The following is a 23,161-nucleotide window of genomic DNA, read 5'->3' on the forward strand; positions in this document are numbered from 1 at the left end:
CCTTCCACATGCCCTCATCCCATCATCAACCCTCAGCCCTAACCGCCTGGCCGCCTGGCCGCCTGGCCGCCTGAGCCTCATGCTCGCTCGCTACCGACAACCGCCGATGCATTGACAAACTCGCATCCCTCTAGCTGCCAGGTCGCCAGTCACAGGCACCCTCCCGCTTCACCCTATCATGTTGCAAATTCCAACTAGAAACATCAACTGGTAACACTCCTTTTGAGCTGTGCATGGGCGTCATATGTTTGTTTTTTTTTCTTTATATTCAAGATCACACCCAAGCCATCTAGGTCACGCGCTCGGGCCATTCGTCAAGACTGACGCAAGAATGCCGAGGATGCATGGAGACAATATCGATAAGCTCGCTCAGCTGCTCTACCGCCGCCGTTAACCCAAGATTAGGTTATCAGTTTAGGTTTGGGCACGTCAATGTCGACGACAAAAGACGCGGGTTACCAAGGAGCCGTGTCGGGGTGTTGGCGTGGCGACGCCGTAGGCTTCTGGGGCCCTGACAACTGATAGCTACCAGCTAGCTTCACGTCCAAGCAATGTGTTCATAAGACATGGATCCGTGGACATGACCCAGCGTATTCTGAAAGATGCGGATGGCTAGATGGCAGACAGTACTTTGGGTCTCAGGTGCCGAGGTGCCGAGGCTACCACCATGCTTCGAACGCTGGCATCCACAGCTCACGACACACGTGACACGCCACGTGGGAATCAGGCCTGGAAACCCTCGCGCACCTTCTATCATAGGCGCACAGATGTTGGGTTCGAACTCAAACCTCGAATTGCCGATTCAATATCCAGTACCAACTAACACATCTCGAGCAGCTTGCTCATCACATCACATCAACCAACACCACCATGCCGTCATTAAAGTTCTGCGGAGAGTGTAACAACCTCCTGTACCCGCGTGTGGGTAGCTGCGATGTGTCTGCAGTAAAAGCTAACAACAGAGCGACAACCTGAACAAAGTGCTGCTGTACCAGTGCCGTAATTGCCAGTATGCGGAGAACGCAACGTCGGAGCCTGGATGGGCGCCGTGCGTGTACAAGAATGACCTGTTGACTATTGCACTGTGAGTCCGAGTGAACTGAGGATGTGCTGGGAGCGGGGAGAAAGGGGGAGAGGATGGGAAGGGGTGGGGTTGGTGGCGAGTCGCAGCTAACCACTCCTTGTCGCCAATCCTGCAAAGCCCGTACTGCAGGGGCTATCGCGCACGCTTTCAGCTTCCTCATCCTCTGACCTGGCTGACTCCAGTGAACAGGCAGGCCAGACACAGGACCTCGAGACCGACCCGACGCTGCAGCGTTCGCAGATCGAGTGTCCCAAGTGTCACAAGAATGGCGCCGTCTTCTACCAGGATCAGGCGAAGCGGCTCACGACCAACATGACCCTCTTCTACTACTGTATCCACTGCAAGAAGCCGTTCCGTGACGAGAAGGCTGTGGCCAAGTCTTCGTATTAGACCAAGAGAGCGGTGGGCGGGCCCAACAGCGCAGTTGAGCCCGAGAGGAGAATTGCGCGCTGTCTCGCTAGCCAGCGCTTTGTAGATTAGAGGTGGCGCAGACCGAGAGACCGAGAGACCGAGACACACTCCAGCATTGGTATACCCTCATGCACTGTATTCTATTGTCCGAAGGTGGTGGCAAGAGGGGTGCAGACTGCTCACTAATCTGCGACCGTGTTGCTGCTCTGGATGCATAGTGGTGTGATGATGCAAGGTATGTACTGTAGATGTGCTTCTTCCTCTCCCTCTTCCTCTTCCCTCTTCCTCTCCCTCTTCCCTCTTCCCTCTTCCTCTCCCTCTTCCCTCTTCCCTCTTCCTCTCCCTCTTCCCTCTTCCCTCTTCCTCTCCTTCTTCCTCCCCATCTCCCTCTCCCCCTCTCCCTCCCTCTCCCCTGCTCTACGCCGGGTCGTCCATCACCATCCCCCCGTCTTTGAGGTACTTCACGAATTGGCGCCAGACCTTGACGCCATCCCGCGGGAGGGAGTCGGCAGCATAGTTTCCGATCCGTGCAGAGCTCAGCGTCGCCGCCGAGCCCAGGATTATCAGTCCCCGCTTGGCGCGGGTCAGGCCAACATTCAACCGTCGCCAGTCGGCCAAGAACCCAATGTATCCTGCCGGGTTACACCGCGTTGTGCTGAAGAGGATGACCTCTTTCTCGCGCCCCTCGAACCCGTCCACAGTCTTGACTTCGATGTCCCCCACCTCTGCTGCGCGATCCGCGCCGAGCCACGCCTGGAAGGCCGCACCGCGCGCTGCGTCCCCCGTCAGGTACTCGGAGATGGTGCGGATCTGGGCGGCATACGGCGCAATCACGCCAATGTCGTTGCCCCGCAGCGTGGGGTTGTTGTGTAACAGGTCAGCAACAATGTCACAGACTCTCCCAGCTTCATGGTGGTTGGCAATGGAGCGGTTCTGTGGGCTCTCAGGGAAGTCATGGTTCAGGAAGGTCATGTTCATCGTCTCGCCGCGCTCGTTGGGGAGGAGGAAGGCAGTAACAGGCGGCTCGAGGCCCGGGCGCAAGCGGCCGTCAGGAAGGCGCGTGCCGTCGCGCAGGGCGCCGTCGTAGAACGCGCCGGCGCTGAATGCCGAGATGCTGGGATGCATGCGGTACTGCGTGTCGAGCATGATGGAGGGGATGTGGTGCTCATGGATGAGGCGCTCGAAGAGCGAAGTGGCGAGACCTCCCGCCTGCGCCGCCTCGCTCACAATCACGGGCGGGAGCTGCTTATGGTCCCCGATAATGGCAACTTGCGCACTGCCCTTGGTGAGAGGTACGAGTGAAAGCGGCTCGGTTGCCATACTCGCTTCGTCGAGGAACACGAAGGGAAAGTCGATTGCGTCGAGCCATCTACTCGTGGCTGATAGACAGGTCGTGCACACAACGTCGGCGTCGGCGAGCACCTCGAACTGGATACGTCGCCGCAACATAAATATGCGCCGGTTCAACGCAGTGCTCTGCTTCTGCTTGCCCTCGGCCGCCTGCTTGCTCAATCCCCCATTGGCCATCTCGCTCTGGACGTCATCGCGCTCGCGCCGCATCTTGTCAAGATAGCCCCACATGGGGTGCTTCTCGAGAAGCGCTTCGAACGTCAAATCCTGCAGCGATTCGGGCACGCGGCTGGCCGTCCCGAAGCGTACAACCTTGAGGCCATGCTCTCGTAGTCCGGCGAGTACGTTGTCAACAGCCACGTTGGTGTGCGCGCACACGAGGATCGGATGCGGCACTTGCCAGTGCCGCTTGAGCAGTTTGATCGCCTCAACGATGACGCGCGTCTTGCCAGTCCCAGGTGGACCTTGGACCAAGCTGAGGCGCTCGCTGAGCATCATGGCTATCGCACGCGTCTGGCTGTCGTTGAGCGGGATCTCTGGGTCTCCTTCAACGACGAGCGGCTTGACCCCCGCCGGTGTACGGTATCGCCGCGTCCACGAGTCGATGAGCTTGTTCTGCGTGAGGATGCCGCGCGGCGCATCGGCGTCACCCAGGCCCAGGCTCACGCCCGCTTCCATGTCCCCCGGCGCCATGTTGTGCGTCTCAGCAGCTACGTCGTCCTCGACACTCTCGGCACCCTCGATGTCGAGCTTGGGCGTGTAGTCGGCCTGGAATCGGCGGAGGAGCAGGTCACGCAGCGCCGTGCCAAACAGAATACGTTGTTCTGGCGTCTTCTGTCGCGCGGCGTCAGCGGCAGCCAACACCTCATCCTCCATGGCCGTAGGGACCGGCTTGGACGGCTTGTCAGCGAACTCGGCCATGTCCTGCGCCACAGGATCGAGGTTGAGCCGCGTGAGTGCCTCCTTTTGCTTCTTGAACGCGAGGTCAGAGCACCCAATATCGATGCGCCACTTACCCTCACCGATATCCGGCGGCGCATGCGAAAAGATGACGCGCACATTGCCCCGACCGTGGCTGAGGACGTTGCCGCGCAGCGGCGTGTCCTCAGGCCCCTTGGGATCTGCGACCGCGTTGGTTAGCGGGTCGGTCCGGCTCAGTATGACCGTCTGGCCCGGCTCGAATTGGTGCGGTGGCAGAGGACGGGTTGCTGCACGGCCAGTGGGGTAGAACGAGATGACGGTGCCCTCGACTTTGAACTTGGGCTGCCATGCTGTGCTCGCACTCATCTCGGCCAGCATGTATCCCTCTCGTCGAAGCTGCTCATCCGGCCACTCGCGCAGACGCACAGCAAACTGCCGCTCGGCCTCCTCCTGCTCCGCCTGCAGGAGGGGGATAAAGTGCTCGGCGTACCTCCTGATCTCGGCCCACAGCGGCTGCACTTCAGACACCTTGGTCATGGGCGGGGGCACGCGTGAGCGCCAAGCGTCGGGAAACCAGTGTCGGCCTTTGGCGCGCGGTGTGGCAGACAACGCGCGCTGACGCCAGTCGAAGCGCGTCTCGTCTGCACTCGGTACCGTACCGGGAGGCAGGGGCGGTGTTGCAGCTTCGAGCGTGGCGAGTTCGGCGGCGGTCCGGCGCCGGCGACGCGGCTTCTTCAACGCTGCATCGAACGAAGTGGGTTTTGGTGGAGTGGGGAGAGGCCGAGAGGGAAAAGACGCCGAATCTGGTGGCTCGTAGTCCTCGTGCTCAAAGTCGGAGTCGCGTACCGGCATCCATTCCTCAACTGAGGGCTGGGTTGCCTGGGCAGATGTTGACGCTTGCGCGGACATGCGCAGGGACGCATACGCGTGGTCGAAGAGGGAAGGATCATCCTCAAGGAACTGGGGGGACACGGCGGCGCTAACGACCTCGGTGGGCGTGGTCGAGAGCGAAGGTGACGAGTGGACTGCGCGTCGCATCCATGTTGATGAAGATGGAGAGGGGAGGGGGGGAGATGGGAGCCTATGATGTCTTGGGGCTAGGCGCCCCGCGGAGAGCCGCAGGGCAGGGGGTATTGATCTCACGGGCCGGTGCAGGATGGGCGTCGTGGCATTGACCAAGTGGATGTTGTGAGGCAGAGGTTAGTCGACCACCGCGTGAGTGATGTTTTTGTCTCAGGGCGGTGGCAAAATCGCAAGTAGTGGCGGATTGTCGTCATCCAACAACAATAATGAGTACTTACCAGATCGGCAGAGGGGATGCATACTTGACATGACACGGATTTTAAATGCTGGGCAGTATGCACTCCTCGAGCGTTAACGACCAGAGCGTGGGTTTCGTTGGAGTCGTGCAATGCTGGGCATACCTTCGAGTTCTGAGAATGGCCTTGATCAACTAGGCTAGGGTGGAGGTGTATCCGTGCGCGGCATCCCTCACTGTTCCGCTCGCCACAGCAACCGGGGATGTAATGCCATGATGCTAGTTGTACAGTTGTCTATATTCTCCTACTCTTCTTTTTCCTTGGGATGTGAGAAAATGGTCCCGTGGTCGGGGAGCACTCGCCCTCGCGCAGTCTCGATGGCGAGGATCTGCGCCTGCCCCTCCTCGCTGTGCTCCCACTCGTGTTCGGCCTTCAGCCACCCGCCAAAGTTCTTGTGCAGGAGCATGAGGCCCAGCACGGCAGGGAGGTACCACAACGACACGAAGAAGACACGCTTGGCGGTCGCCTCGTTGGTGCGCCGGTAAAAGTCCCATGCCGACTTGACAAAGTAGGCGTTAGGCAAAGCCGACGTGATGGCAAAAGTCCAGTCGACGCAGCCTGTGAGCGGTGCCATGACGGCACAAACTGGGACGAGGATGAGTGCGTGCCGGAGCGAGACGAGTGCGTTGAGACGCGGGCTGAGGACGCTCAGCATCGGGTAGCCTGAGAGAGCGTAGAAGGGGCGGATCATATAGGAGAGCGCGTTGAAGTGCGGGAACTGCCACGAAAAGAGAAGAACTGCAAGCATCCACGCAGTCATGGGGTTCGGGAGGTCGGGGATTCCCTCAGCAAACGGCCAGTGCATGAGTAGAGGCTGGTCGGCGGTGGGCCAAAGCGAACCGCCGGTCGCTGTCCAACCCATCAGGGGGGTGATGGCGCCGACGACGGCACCGACCCACGTGTTGGCGACGCTGAACCGCTTCATCGGCGTGTACACGCCCGCGTAAAGAAGGAGGTTACCGATGCCGAGCAGCGCGGTGGTGGGGTTGCAGCCGAACCAGAGGATCGTGCCGCCGAGCGCGGTGCAGACCACACCGAATGTAGCCGCGTGGAAGGGCGTGACGCGGCGCGCGACGAGCGGGCGCACACGTGTCCGCGGCGTCTGCGCGTCGAGCGGTACCTCGGTGATCTGGTTGAACGTGTTCGCTGCGGCCGAGGTGAGGAACGTGCCGACAGTGAGGCAAGCCAGTGCGGGAAGCGAGAGCGGGAGCGGCGAGAGTGCAAAGCCAGTGGTGGCCGTGAGAGTCATGAGGATCGAGAGGTTGCGCTTCGAGAGCTGTGCGTAGACCTTGATCAAGCGCGAAAGCGTCATGGAAGGGAGCGGCTTGTAGGCGGTGATCGGAGCGGCAGGCGCCTGGGGAACGGGCATGGGAAGGTCGGCGAGCGGCTCAGCCGGGGCGTTGGCGGCCGAGTACACGGTGCGGAAATCCTTGGGCGGCTTGGGAACCTCGGACTCTGACGAGAAGCGGCGCGCACTCGTGTGCAGTCCACGGCGCTGGTTGGCGCCTGAGACGGAGACTGGCGTGTTGACAGAAATGGCGGGAGGGCCGTCGGAATTGTTGTTCTGGGTCGGGGCTGAAAAAGGCTCTCCGTCAATCTTGTCCTCATCGACGGGGTCCTTAATCTTGGCCATCTGGCCCTTGACCATCTTGCGGAAGCGACCATGAGGGCGAGTGATGAGGTCATCGTACGAGCTGTCCTCCATGATGGCGCCGCCCTCGAGATAAACGACGCGGTCAGCCTGGGCGATAGACGAGAGACGGTGCGCGATGAGAATGACAGTGATGTCCGTGTCGTTGAAGAGCTTGTCGAGAGCGGCGTTGACGGCGCGCTCCGACTCCGAGTCGAGGGCACTCGTCGCCTCGTCCATGAGCAGGACTGACGGCTTGCCGACCAGAGCGCGCGCGATAGCAATGCGCTGGCGCTGGCCGCCGGACAGCGACGCCTTCGTGATGATCGTGTTGAATCCCTCAGGCATCCGCGCGATGAAATCGCAGTGCGCGATAGCAGCGGCTGCCACAACGTCCTCGCGCGTCGCCTCAGGATGTCCGTACTTGATGTTGTCCTCAATCGTTCCGCCGAAAAGGATCGGGTCCTGTGGGACGTAGCCGATGCGCTTGCGCCACGACTCGGGCTCAAAGTCACGGATATCCTTGTCACCGAAGAGAACCTGGCCGCCGGTAGGATCATAGAAACGAAGTAGGAGCAGCTGGATCGATGACTTGCCGCTGCCACTGCCGCCCACAAGAGCGACCTGCTCACCCTGGTCGATGCGAAGGTTGACGCCGTCGAGCACCTTGACGTCAGGGCGCGTGGGGTAGGCGAACGCGACGTCACGGAGTTCGATCGGACCGGCATCAGCGGACACGACCTTGGAGCCGACAGACAGAGGGACAGGCGATGGGAGAGCGTGGAGCGAAGTGATGCGTTGCGACGCACCAACACCGCGCATCAGACCGGTGAAGAAGCCAGCGAGAGCTGATGTCAGCAGAGCCCGTGCATGATCAACTCACTGTTGAGACTCCATTCGATCCAGTTGACGTAGATGAGCGAGGTGGTCATGTCACCGACAGTCACCTCGCCACGCTGGACAAGAATGCCGCCGTAGATCAGAAGGCCGATCATGGCAAAGTCGCCGGCGACCTCGTTCGAGCCCTGGAAGATGCCATTCGCGTACGTCTCCTTCTTCTGCAGGTTGAACACGTCGGAAACCTTGCCTGCAAACAGCGCCCGCTCAGACGGCTGGGTGTTGGAAGCCGTCACCGTGCGGTGCGCGGACAAACGCTCCTCGGCAAGCTTGGACATGTTGCCGAGTGCCTCCTGCGTTTTGAGCGACAGCTTGCGGATATACCGGCCGTAAAAGTACGAGCCGACAGAGATTGGCGGAAAAAGCAGGAGCATGACCATGCACAGCTTCGGCGAGATGAGGTAGATGGCGCCGACGCCAACACCGGCACCCATGACTGCTTTGAGACCCTCACCGAGATTTTCGGAGAGCGACTGGCCGACAATCGACGAATCCTGGCCCAGACGGGAGAGCGCGTCGCCGACGCCAGCAGTTTCAATGTGCGACGGCGGGAGAGCGAGGTACTGACGGTACGTCTTGTTACGGATCTGGGCGACGGTGCGCTGGCCGGCGAGGCGGAGACAGATACTGCGGCCCGAGTTGGCGATTGCGCCGATCAAGAGTACGATGGCGAGGACGCCAGCCGCCTGCTCGAGCGGGAGGCCAAACAGAAGGTTCTCTTTTGAGCCTGGAGCGAAAAAGTCGATAATCTTGCCGATAACGTATGGGACAGCGAGCGAAACACCGGTCGAAATCACAAGACATGTAACGCCCACCGTGAGCAACTTCCACTGTGGCTTGGCGAGCGAGAGGAGCTTCATGACCGACGCAGAGTCCGCCTTGGTCTGTACGGGCAGCATGCCAGGGTGAACCTTGACGGAAGTCGATACCTTGGCCTTGTCAACCTTGCCATCCTTGCCCTCCTCCTTGTCGGCGGCGGGCTTGGGTAGTGCTGAGGTCGATTCGAAGCGGGCAAACCGCAAAGTCTGCGGTGTCGGCAAAAGTGGGCGAGACGTCCCAAGAGCGGAGGAAAAGGAGCGGAGGAAAAGAGGGCTCCCCGAGCCCAACCGTGGATGTCTAAAGGTCGCCATGCTAGCCTGGGCAGCTAACCTGACGCCGACATGGACATGGCCCGCGCGTGGTGCCATCACGGCCAGGCGCGATGGCAGAAGCGCGGCCGCGCCTCTGGAGGCCATGGCGCGGCGGGAGCAGAAGGAGAGTCGGGGAGAAGGGCGGCGGGAGCGGAATGCGCCGACGTTGACGAGATGGCGCGAGTCGGCGAGCGAAATGGAGAAAGAATCAGATGTGCGGAAAGTGAAATGGCGCGGACCTGACAAAAGGAGTCCAAAGAGAGACTCAGGCCGGGAAGTCCAATCGATCCATTCAATCACCCTCTCTCGGCCATTCGGACCAACCAACCTTTCGGACACTCAATCAATCCCCGCTTTCGTGAATGACCCTCCACTTTGGCCTCCACCACCGGGAGCAATACCACGCGATCACAAAAGTTGACAATCGCCACCCACAAGCACCATCTCGAGCTCCATCTTCCTCTCTCCTAGACCCTCATCCACACACCCAGCCAGCCAAGATGGTCAACTCAGCACGGAAGAGTAAGATAAGGCAACATATCTGAAGCTGACATATCAGACATCATGTCGCGGCGCAACCACAAGGAGCGTGCCCAGCCCCTGCACCGCGCGAAGCTCGGCATCCTCGAGAAGCATAAGGACTATGTCCACCGCGCGCGTGATTACAACTCGAAGAAGATGCGCATCAAAAAGCTCCGCGAGAAGGCCGCGTTCCGCAACAAGGATGAGTTCTACTTTGGAATGGTCAAGGGCCGGACCGAACGCGGTGTGCACATCCAGGACCGCGGGAACGAGGCGCTCTCCGTCGATGTGGTCAAACTCCTCAAGACGCAGGATATGGGTTACATCAAGATGCAAATCACTCAGGATGAGAAGGTGCGCATCCCTCAGGGTCGGTTCTGATGGCAGAAAATCTCCAGGCTCCGTGGCCAGCTCGAGGTGACTGCGTCCGCGGGCGGGTCGGAGGAGTGGGCCGCGGCGCAGGAACTCGCCGAGGTCGAGAAGCTCGCAGAGATGGGCGTGGTGCTCGACCCCAGTGCGGCGACCAAGCCGAAGAGCAAGGGAAAGAGCAAGGCGCGCGACGTGCCATCCGCCGGCCACATCATGTTCGCCCAGGACAGGACAGAGTGTGAGCTGAGTGCCTTTTGAGCGAGCTGACGTCAGTCGAGGGATACGGTGCGGATGGCGAGCAGACTACGCAGGCTGCAACGGAAGAGGAGGCCGTTGATCTTGGGTGGCTTGAGCCGGAAACGGCCAAGAAATACAAGTCGACGAATGAGACCCCAGTGAAGGCCGTTGAGGAGGTGACTGAAGAGGATGTTAGGGTACGTTGGCTATGCTCCCCTCCACCGGCTAACCTCAGATACACCGCCTCGAGATGCTCGCCGAGCTGTCTGCGCTTTTGGGCCGCGTGCGGACACTGCGTGACGTCGAGACCCGGATCGCGAAACAGAAGGGGCTCATGGGCAAGGGCTCGGCGCGACGCGTCCGGGAAGCGGGCTACGTCGAGGACGCGAATGCGCAGGAGGACCGAAATGGCGACCGTAAGAAGTGGCAGGAGAAGATGTGGAAGTGGAAGCTCGAGAGGAAGAAGTAAGGTGTATAGTTGGCATTGAGTTCGATCAGGCCTCGCTTTGGTGGAAGCGTTTCATCGAGTGCATCGAACATCCATGCCACCCACACCAACATGTACCAGTAGCTCTCCCTGGATAGACATCACCTGTACAATTCGTATCGTATATGGGGATCGCACATGCGTACAGGGACGCACGCTTCATGCCCCGAGCCCGCACGATGTTGTCGCGTGACTTTTGAAGAGACTCCCAGTTCATTGAACCTAAGACCCTCTGTCCATCAGCCACTAATCTTAGCGCATGAGAGACGTCGTGTTGTGTCTCCTGTGTAGGTGCCACACACAAAAAGCATTATGACTCGCTGCTCACATCATACATGTGTGTACGTATCTTCCTCCACCGATCACTGGTTTGTCCCCGCACAGGAGCGCCTATATTGTAGAGCACCCTCTTCGTGCCCATGGGTCCAGACACTCGAGGCCCTCAATCTCTCACCTCGTCTCTCTCATGGACTTAGCACGGATCTCTCTCGCTCCAATCTTGTTGCTCGTCCCCGCTGTATTGGGCCCGATGAGCCTCGCGCGTGACCCCCTCTCAATCCTGAAGGCGTCATGTCCCCTCCCCTACCAGGACGCGACTCCCACACCATAGGTCACCTGCCCGTCACCGCTCACCCGCTCTCCACTTAAAGAGTGAATGTATCTCACTAAGCCCGTTGCATTCAACTGCTATCTCCGCTGCTCGTTGTGCTTTGGGCTCACAGGCATTCCCGCTAGGCTTGTGGTTGCACTGAATTGCTTTCGGAAGTGAGACTGCAACCATGTTGAGTTTTGTCCCTTAAACGCCATCTACATCACCCCCAGTTTCTCAGCCTCTCGGCAGCTCTCGTTTTCGTTAATGTCGGTGTCAGCCATTGCTAGTTTACCCCGCTCGCATCCTTAAACCCAACAATTCCTGCAGGAGACACTTACGCCCCGTGCCCAGATTTGGGTCCGCAGTTTAGAGTGTACGGTGGAATTTTCGGTTAGGCAGGCAGTAACGATTCTAGGGACTGGCAGGGAGGACGCGATTGATTTTTAGAAACACAAAGGGTATTTACGAAAGCGGAGGCATACGCGACGCACCAAACACTGGGACAATGTCAACCCTGGGTATTCATACGGTTTGTGGCTTGTTCCACTACTTTTGAATTCCTATTCATATTACTCTTTCTATTACCATTCCTATTTCAAACAACACACACACCACGCCACGCCACCACCACAGATCATATTGCAACCCTCATCTCTCACCCTAACTAACACCCTCAACCCACCACTTGCTCGCACCACAACCACTCACACACAACCCCAACCTCGACGCGTCCAACATTGCAACATTGCACTCTCAGTACACTCGCGATTAATCACTCAACACTCCATCCCTTCATCGCTTTCAACCTTTCATCGACTCTTGCTCTCCACACTATTCCATCCGCCGGATACCGCAAACTCCCTACACACGACCTTGCCGACGTACTCCAAACCCTGCTCTTGGACAAGTTAGAGCCCGCCCAGCCACTCAAAGTGACCCCGCCAAAGCCGCCTTCCCTCACCCATTCCCTCATTAGAGTCATTTCCCACCACCTCCTCACATCTTCCCTCACCACTACGCGCCCCTTGTCTTTCGACTTCATCCATCCTCGTGACGATCATCTACCACACAAAAGACGCGCGCCATGGTGGCCCATCTTGAGACTGGCCGCATCCACTCGCTGCCAGGTATGTCCCCCCAGCACAGGCCCAATCGCGCTTGTTCTGACATCCCCAGTCCAAGTCACCTACCACCTTTCGTCAAGCTCGCAGTGCTTCTCCACCCTCTTCCCCGAGCCCCAAGACGTCTACCTTCATCCTACCGTTAGCAAGAGCAGAGATGGCGAGGACGAGGTGTGGGGCGCGATCTACCTTAAAGCCGTCGTCCAAGGCATTGTCATGTCAAGGTGAGGACTCCATTGTGGCTGCGCGTTATGTCGTATGCTTCCCTCGGCGCATGTCTATATCTTGTGCCCATCTCGCAGAACCATTCTTGGGCTCGCGCTTGATCCGAGTAATCCCAGGCCCTACAACTTTCATCATCATTCGCACCCAACCATACCCGACGGAGCGCAGCTGACCTCCAGCCCTGAATTACACCCAGCCCACCCCTACACACCCGACCTATCCCTCTATCTCCTCGACCCCCGCGAAACCTTCTTCAAGAAGTTGCGTGCGGGCCCTCGCACACGCTCCCGTACCGTCGCCGGATACGAGGTGTGGTCCGGCAAAGGGCTCGTCAGCAATGCGCTTGCGGAAGTGGACAAAGGCAAGAGCCTGATCACGGGACGGCTCGTTCGCCGAGCCCAGTTTCTCAATGTGGCACCGCCTCCACCAGCGGGGCTTTCAGCGTTGGAGGCATTGGCGGCTGCCAACGCCAACAGGTCTACCACTGAGGTCGAGGCGTGGGGCATCGAAATCTTTGTTGGCCTCAAGTCGGGTCTCTCGTCATCATCGGCGTTCCCTGGGCCACTGCACCACACTGTTGAGAGCGGTTCTGTCGCCGGCATTGCTGAGCCTGATGAGGAGGACGAAGAGGAAGAGGTTGCCGACTCGCCTGCGAACACTCCAGCTCGTCCTTCGACTGTTGCTCGCATCCCCTCATTCCCTGCCCCGCGCACCGTTTCGTCGTCCAACCTTCCTCCGCGTGCCATTCCTCGTCATCACTCCTCATCATCGCCCGCCGGACCATCACGGGGAAGGCCGCCAGTCACACGCAAAAAGGTCGATGAGCGGTCCAAACTGTCGAATCTGGACATGAACAAAGCGTCGTCCTCTCCGGTCCAAGCCGCCCAGATCTTCAACAAGCTTACAGACGAACAGAAGAACGTCCTTACTCCCGACGTCCTTTCTTTCCTCGAGAAGCTTGCTGGCAACCACGGCGCCCAGGTTGTCGCGAAAGAGAAGCGGATGCGCGAGGAGGAGGTGGCCAAGAGCGATGACTTGGTGTTCAAGCGTCCCCGCAACTCGAACTCCAGACCTAGATCCGAGGCGTCGAGCGCGTCGACGTACAAGGCACCAATTTCGGAGTGCTCGAACTGTAAAGCGACCAGAAGCTCGGTTTGGCGGCAGCAACAGATGCCCAACGGTGAGACGTGTCGTGTCTGCAACGCCTGTGGACTGTACTACCAGAAGAAGGCGGCACCTCGACCAGCGTCGATGTGGACACGCGACCAAGATGGCGTCGTACGCGGCCGCGGCCGCACGAAGGCGTCTGACCGCACGGGCAAGGGAGAGCGCGAGCTCAAACGGACCATGACCCAGGCTGTGGAGAAGGACGCGCAGCGCATTGCTACGAACCGCCGCAAACCAGCGTCGCGCGGCAAGACTCCTGCGATGCTCAAGGACGCTCCTCAGACATCGCCGAGCCGCGGTTCAGTTCCTCTTCCGCACGCCGTTCGTGTGGCTGCCGCAACCAGCGTCGCCGGTAGCTCTCCTGCTGGGTCAAGCGTTTGGCATGGGGACGACACCCCTGGGCCTGCCTCGATGGGCCACCAGCCGATGCAGAGCCTCGATATGCCACTCAGCGATGACGGCTCCGGGAATACCGAGTCCCAGGGACTCGCCTGGGCAGGCGATCTGTCAGCCTTCTTTGACGTTGAAGGCTTCAGCGCTGCGCCAGACAGCGACGTTAGTGCTAGCACCAGTCCGATCCACTCCCGTCATCGCCCCATGTCATCGATGGACGCCCGCAACGTCTCGTCGGCGCTCCGCAACCAGATAGTCATCCCTACGAGCGACGCCGCCGAGCCTTCGGACGACGCCGCCTGGTCGGAGCTCTTCAACCGTACCTCGTCGTTCGGACATTCCTCGTCCGTCGGGGACCGTACCTCATCCTTCGGTCGTTCCTCGTCTTTCGGAGCCTACGACTCGTCGCCTCAACCTCACGAGAAGTTCGACTTCTCCCAGCTCCCGCCTAGCTCTCCACCTGCGCTCCCGAGCAATCTGTCGCACTCGGCCCTCCTCTTCTCGAGCCCTGGGCCCTCATCTGTGTCACCCATCGATCCCTCACCACGCGACCACAAGCCTTCTCCGGGCGCGCCCTCGGGCCTGCGCAACGAAGTAACCCTCGACGACAAGCCAGGCAATAACATCCAGATACAGGACATCCTCGACAAGCTGGGCAACACCGACATACTTGCGCTCTTTGACAACCTCCCCGCCGCCTAATGTATCTCCACCTCATCATTCACTCATCCATCTCGACCCCAGCATCACCTGCATCCCCCACACCACCAATCTAATTCTGCCCCACTTGTGACGTTGCGACATCCTTAACATTCATTGTCTCCTTTGCATCCTCATTCTTCGTGCCGCATTGTTCATGTTGCATCATCATACATGTCACCCATGCATTTGATTCTATGGTATGGCCAGGGCTGCGCACAGGTTGCGCATAATGGGTGCGGGGCCAGCTCCGCGTCGTCCGGCAAAACACTATCCCTCCATTCCAGATGGATAGGTGTGCGTGCTTACGCGGGAAGCTCGAACTTTTCTCCCTGGAGGACCTTGGTGACGTACTGCGGTTAATCCGTATTCGAGGTTTAGATGGTGTGGTGCGAGGTGGTAACAACACAGCCAGGCCGTCACGGCTTTGTTTCCACAACACGATGAACAAAACCGGTAGAGACCAGCCACCGTTTGGATACGCCAAGATCAGAGTGTCTGGCGACACTTCACACCCTGTCGCGCTGATGATTCACACTGTGGCAGCAGCCTCTTCGCCAGGCAGCAGTAGTGCGCCCCACACTCGCAGTGCACCTGCTTGTACTCACAATGTACCCAAAGTCGGCGTAGATAGCGGTCTGGATGATACCGGCCGTGACAGCAATCGGGTCGATGGACCCATCGTCGAAGTAGCTAGAGGTCAGCGGCTGACCTGGTCTAGCGGCGGTCTCGTCTTCCAATTCCCCACTCATCACCTCTGCGTCCTTTCCCTGGCTCCGGTTCCCCTCCATCTCCAATCTCGCATCCACCCCCCTTCTCCGTCTGCTACCCCTGGCCCCAGTACCCAGAACTCACCGCCAGATCCAGTTGAAAATGTAGAGTGCACGGTAAAGCCCAAGCGCTGCGATGTAGTGCGTGGTGATGGTCTCGGCCTCGCCGGTGCGCTGCAGCATGAACAGCTGGGGCATGATAGCCACGCTCTCCGTCCAGATACTAAAGCTCCACGAAATCTCCATGAACGAGAAGCTGTAGTTGAAGATGAGGGCGAGGAGCGCGCAGGGTCCGACGATGTAGGCGACGTTGAATGTGTCAAGCGAGGGGTCCTGCGTCGGCCGGAACCGCACCCTCATGAGGTACAGCACGTACGCGCTCGAGCCGATGAAGAAGAGCTTCATGAGCGTGTTGTACAGCGACACAAAGTTTGTGAACAAGTCGAGGTACCGAAGGACAAACACGAGCAGGTATAGGGCCTGCGTCTTGAAGCTGATACCGCGGCATGACCGCGACGTCTGGATCTTGTGCAGGAGGATGAAGATGGACGCGAGGTGCGACAAGTCGCCTGGGATCAGCAATGTTGCCAGAAAGATAAGGATAAGGCGCGCCCTTTCGGATACGCTGCAGAATGAGGGGTAGTGACAGCACATGAACACGACGCGAAGAGCGTAGCGGAGCGGAATGAGCCAGCGACGCGGCTTAGTACATTGCGCACTGCCTCAACCCGTTTCCCACGCCATTGAAGCCGCAATGCGCAAATTGCGAACATTGTCGGTACTGGGCCCTGCTCTGTCGCGTCGTGCACTCAATCGATGTCCTGCTGCCGCATGCTTGGGCCCCAGTCCATAAAATTAAGGGAGTTTATACGCACCCAAGAAGCGGAAGATGTTCATGGCGGCCGTTGATGTGGGGTGTCGAGTGATGGGATATGGGATGGGTCTCCGAGTCCGAGATTGTTGAGCCGCGAAACGTGGAGGTGGTGGCCGCGGCGGCAGCAGCGTGGTACTTGGACGCGCCTTGGGGCCTAGGACGAAAGTAGAAATGATTCCGCTCACGTGATTGTAACGTGGCGGTGATTTGGGGGATACGTGGCTTGTGGCAAGCCTTTTTCACTGGCTGGCACAGTTTATTCGGCTTACGCGGCCCATACACTATTCATTGTGTGATTGTACTGTAGGCATGGAGGGACGGGGGCTCCGGGCCGATGGCCGTATGATCATGAGTGATGGGTGTTTTGGGGCCGAAAAGACGCTGGCGCGGCGGCGAAGAGTTAAAGTGCTACTACTGGAAGCATCCACGCTGCATGCTGGCCACGCCTCCACTCTGTGGTTGTCAGGGCCCTCCGAGATTGACACCAAGTCAGAAATCTCGTGATCTGTATCTGATTAACCCAACATCATCCACTTTGTCCACTTTGCTAACAGCCCATTGCCCATCGCCTACCATGCCTACTCTGGACTGGAAGTAGGTATCTCTTCAAGTCAAGCTAACCAGAAGGGCGTCCCGGCCTGGCATTGTGTCCAGCGAGATCGAGTGGATCTCGTTCGCCAACCCCATACCGATCTATAATCGCATCTACGGTCTCTTCTGGCTCTGTGAGTGGCGCACGCCGACGTCGCCTGACCACAGCATTATACCCGCTTCTTTACTATGCGTACCACTATCGCTACAAGGACTGGATCCAGTCCGAGGAGTGGACGTTCATCTACTGCGTCCTGGTCTTCGGCGGTCATGCTCTCAGCTTCCTCTCGACACGGTGGAGCAATGCGATCCGCGCAAAGCTCTGTTACACCACCGTAAGTGCTCCATGTTTCCAGGCGACTGCAGCTATGCTATCCTTGCCAACAGCTGCTCCCGTGTCGCCGTCACTGAGCTTGCTCTAACTCCAGGCGTTCTCCTTCGACTCTGCGTCTACCATCCGCGTCGTCCCCAAGAAGGGCCGCGGTACTGGCGAGTTTGTTCCTCTTGACTCCAAGGTCGCGCCCGGCGCCGCCAAGCCGACCTACTCGTTTGTCTACCAGCGCGACACGTACGTCTACCAGGACGACGAGGAGAGCTTCACCCCCATTCCTTACCCGTGTGACGAGATGCCGCCCATTGGCGACTTCCAGCAGTCTCACGGCATCGTCAGCCACGGCGTCGCGAAGAAGATAGGCAAGGCTGCGGCCGCGCCACAGTCGCTCCCGTCCCTCGACGTGCTCAAGGCAATGTACGGCCCGAACGAGTGCCACATCCCCATCCCCAAGTTTATGGAGCTCTTCGCTGAGCACGCCGTCGCGCCTTTCTTCGTGTTCCAGATGTTCTGCGTCGCGCTCTGGATGCTCGACGAGTACTGGTACTACTCGCTGTTCACGGCATTCATGCTGGTTGTCTTCGAGTGCACCGTCGTGTTCCAGCGCGTTCGCACTCTTACCGAGTTCCGCACCATGTCCATTACGCCGTACCCCGTCCAGGCGTTCCGCGACGGTAAGTGGGTCGAGGTCATGAGCAACGAGCTGGTCCCCGACGACCTCGTGAGCATCCTTAGAACCAAGCCCGACTCTGGCATCCCGTGCGACCTCCTTCTGCTCCGCGGCACGTGTATCGTCAACGAGGCCATGCTCTCCGGAGAGTCGACCCCACTCCTCAAGGAGTCGGTCGACCTTCGCGACCCTACTGACCGCCTCGACATCAACGGCGCGGACCGCAACTCTGTCCTCTTCTCCGGCACCAAGGCCCTCCAGGTCTCGCAGGGTGACGACGTTGTCGGTTCTGGTATCAAGACGCCCGATGGTGGCTGCCTCGCGGTTGTCCTCCGCACCGGCTTCGGTACGACCCAGGGCCAGCTCGTGCGCACCATGATCTTCTCTACCGAGCGTGTGTCTGCCAACAACTTTGAATCCTTCCTGTTCATTCTGTTCCTCCTCATCTTCGCCATCGCGGCCTCAGCGTACGTCTGGATCAAGGGCCTCGAGCGTGGCCTCGCCAAGGGCAAGCTCCTCCTTGACTGCATCCTCATCATCACCTCGGTCGTCCCGCCCGAGCTCCCCATGGAGCTCTCTCTGGCCGTCAACGCCTCCCTTATCGCGCTCCAGAAGTACGCCATCTTCTGCACCGAGCCGTTCCGCATCCCGTTTGCGGGCCGCGTCGACGTGTGCTGCTTTGACAAGACTGGTACCATCACCGGCGAGGATCTCGTTGTTGAGGGTGTCTGCGGCGTCGACGCCGTGGACCCCAAGCGCCTCGTTCCGGTCACCGAGACCAGCAAGGAGACGACCCTCTCGCTTGCTGCCGCGCATGCTCTCGTTCTCCTCGACGACGGCACCATCGTCGGCGACCCGATGGAGAAGACCACGCTCCAGGCCCTCGACTGGAAAGTGTCCAAGGGCGACAACGTCTCGCCCAACTCCAAGGACGCTCCCCACCGCCACGCCATCAACATCCGCCGCCGCTTCCAGTTCTCGTCTGCGCTCAAGCGCATGTCCACCATCTCGGCTGTCACCGACCCCTCGGGCCGCAAATGGATTGCTGCTGTCAAGGGTGCTCCCGAGACGCTCAAGACCATGTACACCAATGTTCCTGCGTTCTATGAGGAGACCTACCGCTACTACACCCGTCGTGGTTCGCGTGTCCTCGCTCTTGGCATCAAGGAGATGAAGATTTCGGCCGACCAGATCAACCACATTGCGCGCGACAAGGTCGAGAGCGACCTTGAGTTTGCCGGTTTCCTCGTTTTCCACTGCCCGCTCAAGCCCGACGCCGTCGAGGTTCTCAAGATGCTCGCCGATTCGTCGCACCGCTGCATCATGATCACTGGTGACAACCCGCTCACTGCCGCCCACGTTGCGCGCGACGTCGAGATTGTCGACCGCGATGTCATGATCCTGGACCTCAAGGAGGGCTCGTCGGACGAGATTGTGTGGCGCAACGTTGACGAGACCAAGATTGTGCCCGTGGACACCTCGCTGCCACTCGACCCCGAGATCCTCCGCGACTACGACATCTGCGTGACCGGCGCTGCCGTCAAGGAGTTTGAGCACCGGGAGCAGTGGAAGGCCCTTGTCTCGCATACCTGGGTTTACGCGCGTGTCTCGCCTTCGCAGAAGGAGTACATTGTTTCGACTCTCCGTGACCTCGGCTACACCACCCTCATGGCTGGCGACGGCACCAACGACGTCGGCGCTCTCAAGCAGGCGCACATTGGCGTGGCTCTGCTCGACGGCACTGAAGACGACCTGAAGAAGATTGGCGAGCACCAGCGTAACGAGCGCCTCAAGAAGGTGTACGAGCAGCAGTGCAAGATCTCGGCCCGCTTCAACCAGCCCCCGCCTCCAGTCCCTCCCGCACTTCGCGAGATGTACCCCGAGCTGGTTGCGACGCAGGAGCAGGTCGCCGCCGACCACAGCGAGGCAAAGCGTCAGAACCCAATGGAGAAGTTTGACCTCGCGACCATCACCTCCAAGCTCGCCGACATGGACGACGGGCAGGAGGTGCCACAGATCAAGCTCGGCGACGCCTCATGCGCCGCGCCTTTCACCTCGAAGCTGTCCAACGTCTCCGCTATCTCCAACATTATCCGCCAGGGCCGCTGCACTCTCGTTGCGACCATTCAGATGTACAAGATTCTCGCGCTCAACTGCCTCATTACTGCGTACTCGCTCAGTGTCCAGTACCTCGACGGCATCAAGTTCGGTGACTACCAAGTGACGATTACCGGCATGCTCATGAGCGTGTGCTTCTTGTGTATCTCTCGCGCCAAGCCGGTCGACAAGCTGAGCCGCGAGCGTCCCCTTGGCAACATCTTCAACTTCTACGTCCTCCTCTCGGTCCTCCTGCAGTTTGCGGTGCACTGCGCTGCACTGCTGTACATTACCGCCATCTCGCGCACTCTCGAGGACCTGGGCGAGATCGACCTGGACAAGAAGTTTGAGCCCTCGCTCCTCAATACTGCCATCTACCTCCTCGGTCTCTCGCAGCAGGTCTCGACCTTTGTCCTCAACTTCCAGGGCCGCCCGTTCCGCGAGGGCATCAAGGAGAACCGTCCTCTATACCTCGGTCTCCTCGGTGCCTCGTGTGTCGCGTACAGCGGTGCGCTCGACATTCTCCCCGAGTTTAACTCGTGGCTCCAGCTCGTCGACATGAAGTGGAGTTTCCGCCTCGTGCTGACGGCCGTCATGGTCGGCGACTTTGTTGGATGCTGGGTCATTGAGACGGCGTGCAAGGCACTCTTTGCCGACCTCGAGCCCGCCGAGATGGTCACCCGTGGCCGTGAACGCCGTGAAGCCCGCCGCGCCCTCGAGGAGAAGGAGAAGGCGGAGGCGTTGCCGGACCTCAAGGAGGTTGTTGGGGAGAAGAAGACGCAGTAGGGTAGGCATCTCCTAATCCACCGCGATAGAGCGGATCATAGACATATGCATAGCTTGCATTGAGCCGGCGTAGGGGTTGTGATGGGATCGATGCGATGGGAGGCGGCAAGCCTCGCCGCTAAAACTTGGTCACTGCATCACTTGGTCAGCGAACGGTTGAAGATGAACGTCGCACCAACTCGCTGCCAAGGACATGGTGTTCCAAGACGCAGCGCAGTCGGAATTTACAGTATGGTCATCAGCACCGCTTTGATCTACTCGTCCTGGACACTACGCTACGATCGCGCGATAAGAGATGTTGCGCGTCACGCTGCTGCGCACTGCACGGTTCATTGCTTCGCTTCTGCCGCAGCTCGGCATGCTCGGCATGTTTCTGAGCCAACTCTATATCTATGAAGACTGTGCTGAACACGAGTTGCGAATACCCAAACGACGCCACAGGATGAACAGGAAGATCCTTGTGGCCTGCCAATCTGCCCACGCTTGTGCAATGCAAACCAAGATCGGCAAGACGCGGACATCTGTGCGGCGCCCTTTTGTATAGCCGCACTGACAAAGAGCCATCACACGCCGCCTACGAGCAGCGTTACGGCGCCACCATCGCCGTACTATGTCCTTGCTCATGCTCCACTCCATGCTGCCCTCCAAAACGTACTCCCGTTACAATGTCAGTGGAGCCTCGTTGTCCTCTATCTGACATTGCATCCGGAAATTGCGGCTCAGCACGGCTCAGTCAAAAAAAGACCTCGGGGATGAGGTCACGACCGATCGGGTATTGGAATCGGACTACAGTACATGTTCCTCGAGATGACGGATGACGTGAGGGGCGGTGCAGAAGGCACCTGGCACAAGGCAAGCTTGGCACTGAACCAGAGGAGGACGAGAGAGGCATGTGGAGTGTTGTAGTAGACCAGTAGACCAGACGACAAGTTGAGATGCTTCTGACCCTGCGAGCCACTTCCGCCGCGGCCGAGCTCGCTCCTCCTCATAGAGGTGACCTCTTGCCACGATTGGTATTCTCCCACGCTCAACGAGCTTTCGACCACGTGTGATAGTGTCAGCCTCCTGAACCCATGAACCATGAACCTTGGGTGGGTAGAAAGGCATGGTCCAAACTGCCAGTTGCAAGTTCAAGCTCAAGGCTCAAGGGCAGGCTGGTCCAGCTGGTCCGACTGGTCCGAGGCTGGCCATCCGCGCATCTAGCCATCCGCGCATCTGGCCATCCGATCATCCGGTGTTGATCCGGCCTCTGGATCCGCTCCTTGAAGCTCGACGCGTGTATCAGATTGCACCCGGAATGATTTGGCCGGATGGTCGAGGTCGAGGCCCATGGCCAAACACATGTGCACACTGGCAAGCTCAGGATGCTTGCCGCAATTCAAGCCCAACAGAAGGACCGGTGGACAGCACCAGACAGCAACAGATATCAGCGCAGGAGTGAGGGTAACGCTGAGTGAAACGAGATGCAGGGATGGTCACGACGCGTCCAACTTTGTGGGACGCGTCCAAGATACCAAGTGCGAGTGAGGAGTACAGTACCCGTCTGTTCGCGCTGCTGGCCGTGGTGGTATTTGTGCATGTTTGATTTCATTCATCGGGTTCGCACTTTGGCTGTGATGTTTGTGTGATTGGATGTGTGTACGATGGGACGTCCCCACTTCCCTTGGAGGCTGATCATATGTTAACATGCTGATCATGTGCTACATCTGTGGGTATTTACTTTGAATGGCTTGCCGTGGTCGCCATCGCTTCGCATCGCACCTCGCACTCGGATCCGCGCTGGTTTGGAACCAAACACAAACACGAGCGCATCTGTATCTGAGGAACGCACAGTTGTTGTGCCCATTTAGAGTAACGGAAGGGCACAACGTCTGACCAGTTGGACAGATTGGTAGCATGGGCACATGGCCAGATTCGAGGAACGGGGGACTGGAGACGCAAGATTAACTCGCGACGCGAGGAGGCTCGACGTGCTACTCTGCTACTCTGCTACTCTGCTACTCTACCATCTGGGATATTCCACTTGACGCCAATGATAGGGCGACTAGGGTGAGACCACGACGCGAAAAGACGCGAAATCAAGGGCGAGCCATTCATAAATATGAGTCGCGTCGCCCGCCTCACCACTAATACGCCAGTGTTCCTGAACGGAGCGAGGCAAGATCTGACCGTGGAGGCGAGGATGCGAGACAGATTAACGCGAATTACGAGGTGATCGCCAAATTCGCGAGGGTCAAAGGGCGTTCAAGAACCTATCAGGTGTTTGAGGATGATCAGACCCCTACCAATCTCATTCCGCATTGGGCGCTGCGGGATCGCCGGGCGAGGCCACGATTGAGTATGGTCTGTGCTCCCTGGTATACAGCTATTCTGGTCTAGACCGTTGAGTGTGCTTTAGAAGGGAGGATACCAACTGACGCGCTACTGTCGTTAGGAAGGGCACACTCTGTTTCGAGCAAAACGTGTTGCTCTTGAAAAAGTCAATCGC

The 23,161-nt window shown here is 58.9% G+C and overlaps 7 protein-coding genes across 7 annotated transcripts; 4 read left to right on the forward strand and 3 right to left on the reverse strand.

Annotated features, from left to right (window-relative positions):
- Window positions 1–870: 870 nt before the first annotated feature.
- Window positions 871–1,474, forward strand: RPB9 (uncharacterized protein; the record flags this gene model as incomplete). The annotated part of the gene is made up of 3 exons (XM_060599323.1): window positions 871–921; window positions 963–1,084; window positions 1,267–1,474. 3 exons carry the CDS (start codon window positions 871–873, stop codon window positions 1,472–1,474), a joined length of 381 nt encoding a protein of 126 aa, XP_060456028.1.
- Window positions 1,475–1,912: 438 nt separating this feature from the next.
- Window positions 1,913–4,804, reverse strand: CcaverHIS019_0308340 (uncharacterized protein; the record flags this gene model as incomplete). Its single annotated transcript, XM_060599324.1, has 1 exon — window positions 1,913–4,804. The coding sequence occupies one exon, from the start codon at window positions 4,802–4,804 to the stop codon at window positions 1,913–1,915; it is 2,892 nt and encodes a 963-aa protein (XP_060456029.1).
- A 525-nt stretch (window positions 4,805–5,329) lies between these two features.
- On the reverse strand, window positions 5,330–8,847 carry MDL1 (uncharacterized protein; the record flags this gene model as incomplete). The annotated part of the gene is made up of 2 exons (XM_060599325.1): window positions 5,330–7,563; window positions 7,599–8,847. 2 exons carry the CDS (start codon window positions 8,845–8,847, stop codon window positions 5,330–5,332), a joined length of 3,483 nt encoding a protein of 1,160 aa, XP_060456030.1.
- A 395-nt stretch (window positions 8,848–9,242) lies between these two features.
- Window positions 9,243–10,339, forward strand: CcaverHIS019_0308360 (uncharacterized protein; the record flags this gene model as incomplete). Its single annotated transcript, XM_060599326.1, has 5 exons — window positions 9,243–9,264; window positions 9,302–9,618; window positions 9,652–9,871; window positions 9,907–10,067; window positions 10,106–10,339. 5 exons carry the CDS (start codon window positions 9,243–9,245, stop codon window positions 10,337–10,339), a joined length of 954 nt encoding a protein of 317 aa, XP_060456031.1.
- Window positions 10,340–12,033: 1,694 nt separating this feature from the next.
- On the forward strand, window positions 12,034–14,557 carry CcaverHIS019_0308370 (uncharacterized protein; the record flags this gene model as incomplete). Its single annotated transcript, XM_060599327.1, has 3 exons — window positions 12,034–12,076; window positions 12,126–12,294; window positions 12,475–14,557. The coding sequence occupies 3 exons, from the start codon at window positions 12,034–12,036 to the stop codon at window positions 14,555–14,557; spliced, it is 2,295 nt and encodes a 764-aa protein (XP_060456032.1).
- Window positions 14,558–14,859: 302 nt separating this feature from the next.
- Window positions 14,860–16,221, reverse strand: ERD2 (uncharacterized protein; the record flags this gene model as incomplete). Its single annotated transcript, XM_060599328.1, has 4 exons — window positions 14,860–14,907; window positions 15,163–15,247; window positions 15,410–15,893; window positions 16,200–16,221. 4 exons carry the CDS (start codon window positions 16,219–16,221, stop codon window positions 14,860–14,862), a joined length of 639 nt encoding a protein of 212 aa, XP_060456033.1.
- A 551-nt stretch (window positions 16,222–16,772) lies between these two features.
- SPF1 (uncharacterized protein) lies at window positions 16,773–20,673 on the forward strand (the record flags this gene model as incomplete). Its single annotated transcript, XM_060599329.1, has 4 exons — window positions 16,773–16,792; window positions 16,826–16,923; window positions 16,958–17,124; window positions 17,218–20,673. 4 exons carry the CDS (start codon window positions 16,773–16,775, stop codon window positions 20,671–20,673), a joined length of 3,741 nt encoding a protein of 1,246 aa, XP_060456034.1.
- Window positions 20,674–23,161: the final 2,488 nt, after the last annotated feature.

This window comes from Cutaneotrichosporon cavernicola (assembly GCF_030864355.1).
Source record: "Cutaneotrichosporon cavernicola HIS019 DNA, chromosome: 3".
NCBI classification, from domain to species: domain Eukaryota; kingdom Fungi; phylum Basidiomycota; class Tremellomycetes; order Trichosporonales; family Trichosporonaceae; genus Cutaneotrichosporon; species Cutaneotrichosporon cavernicola.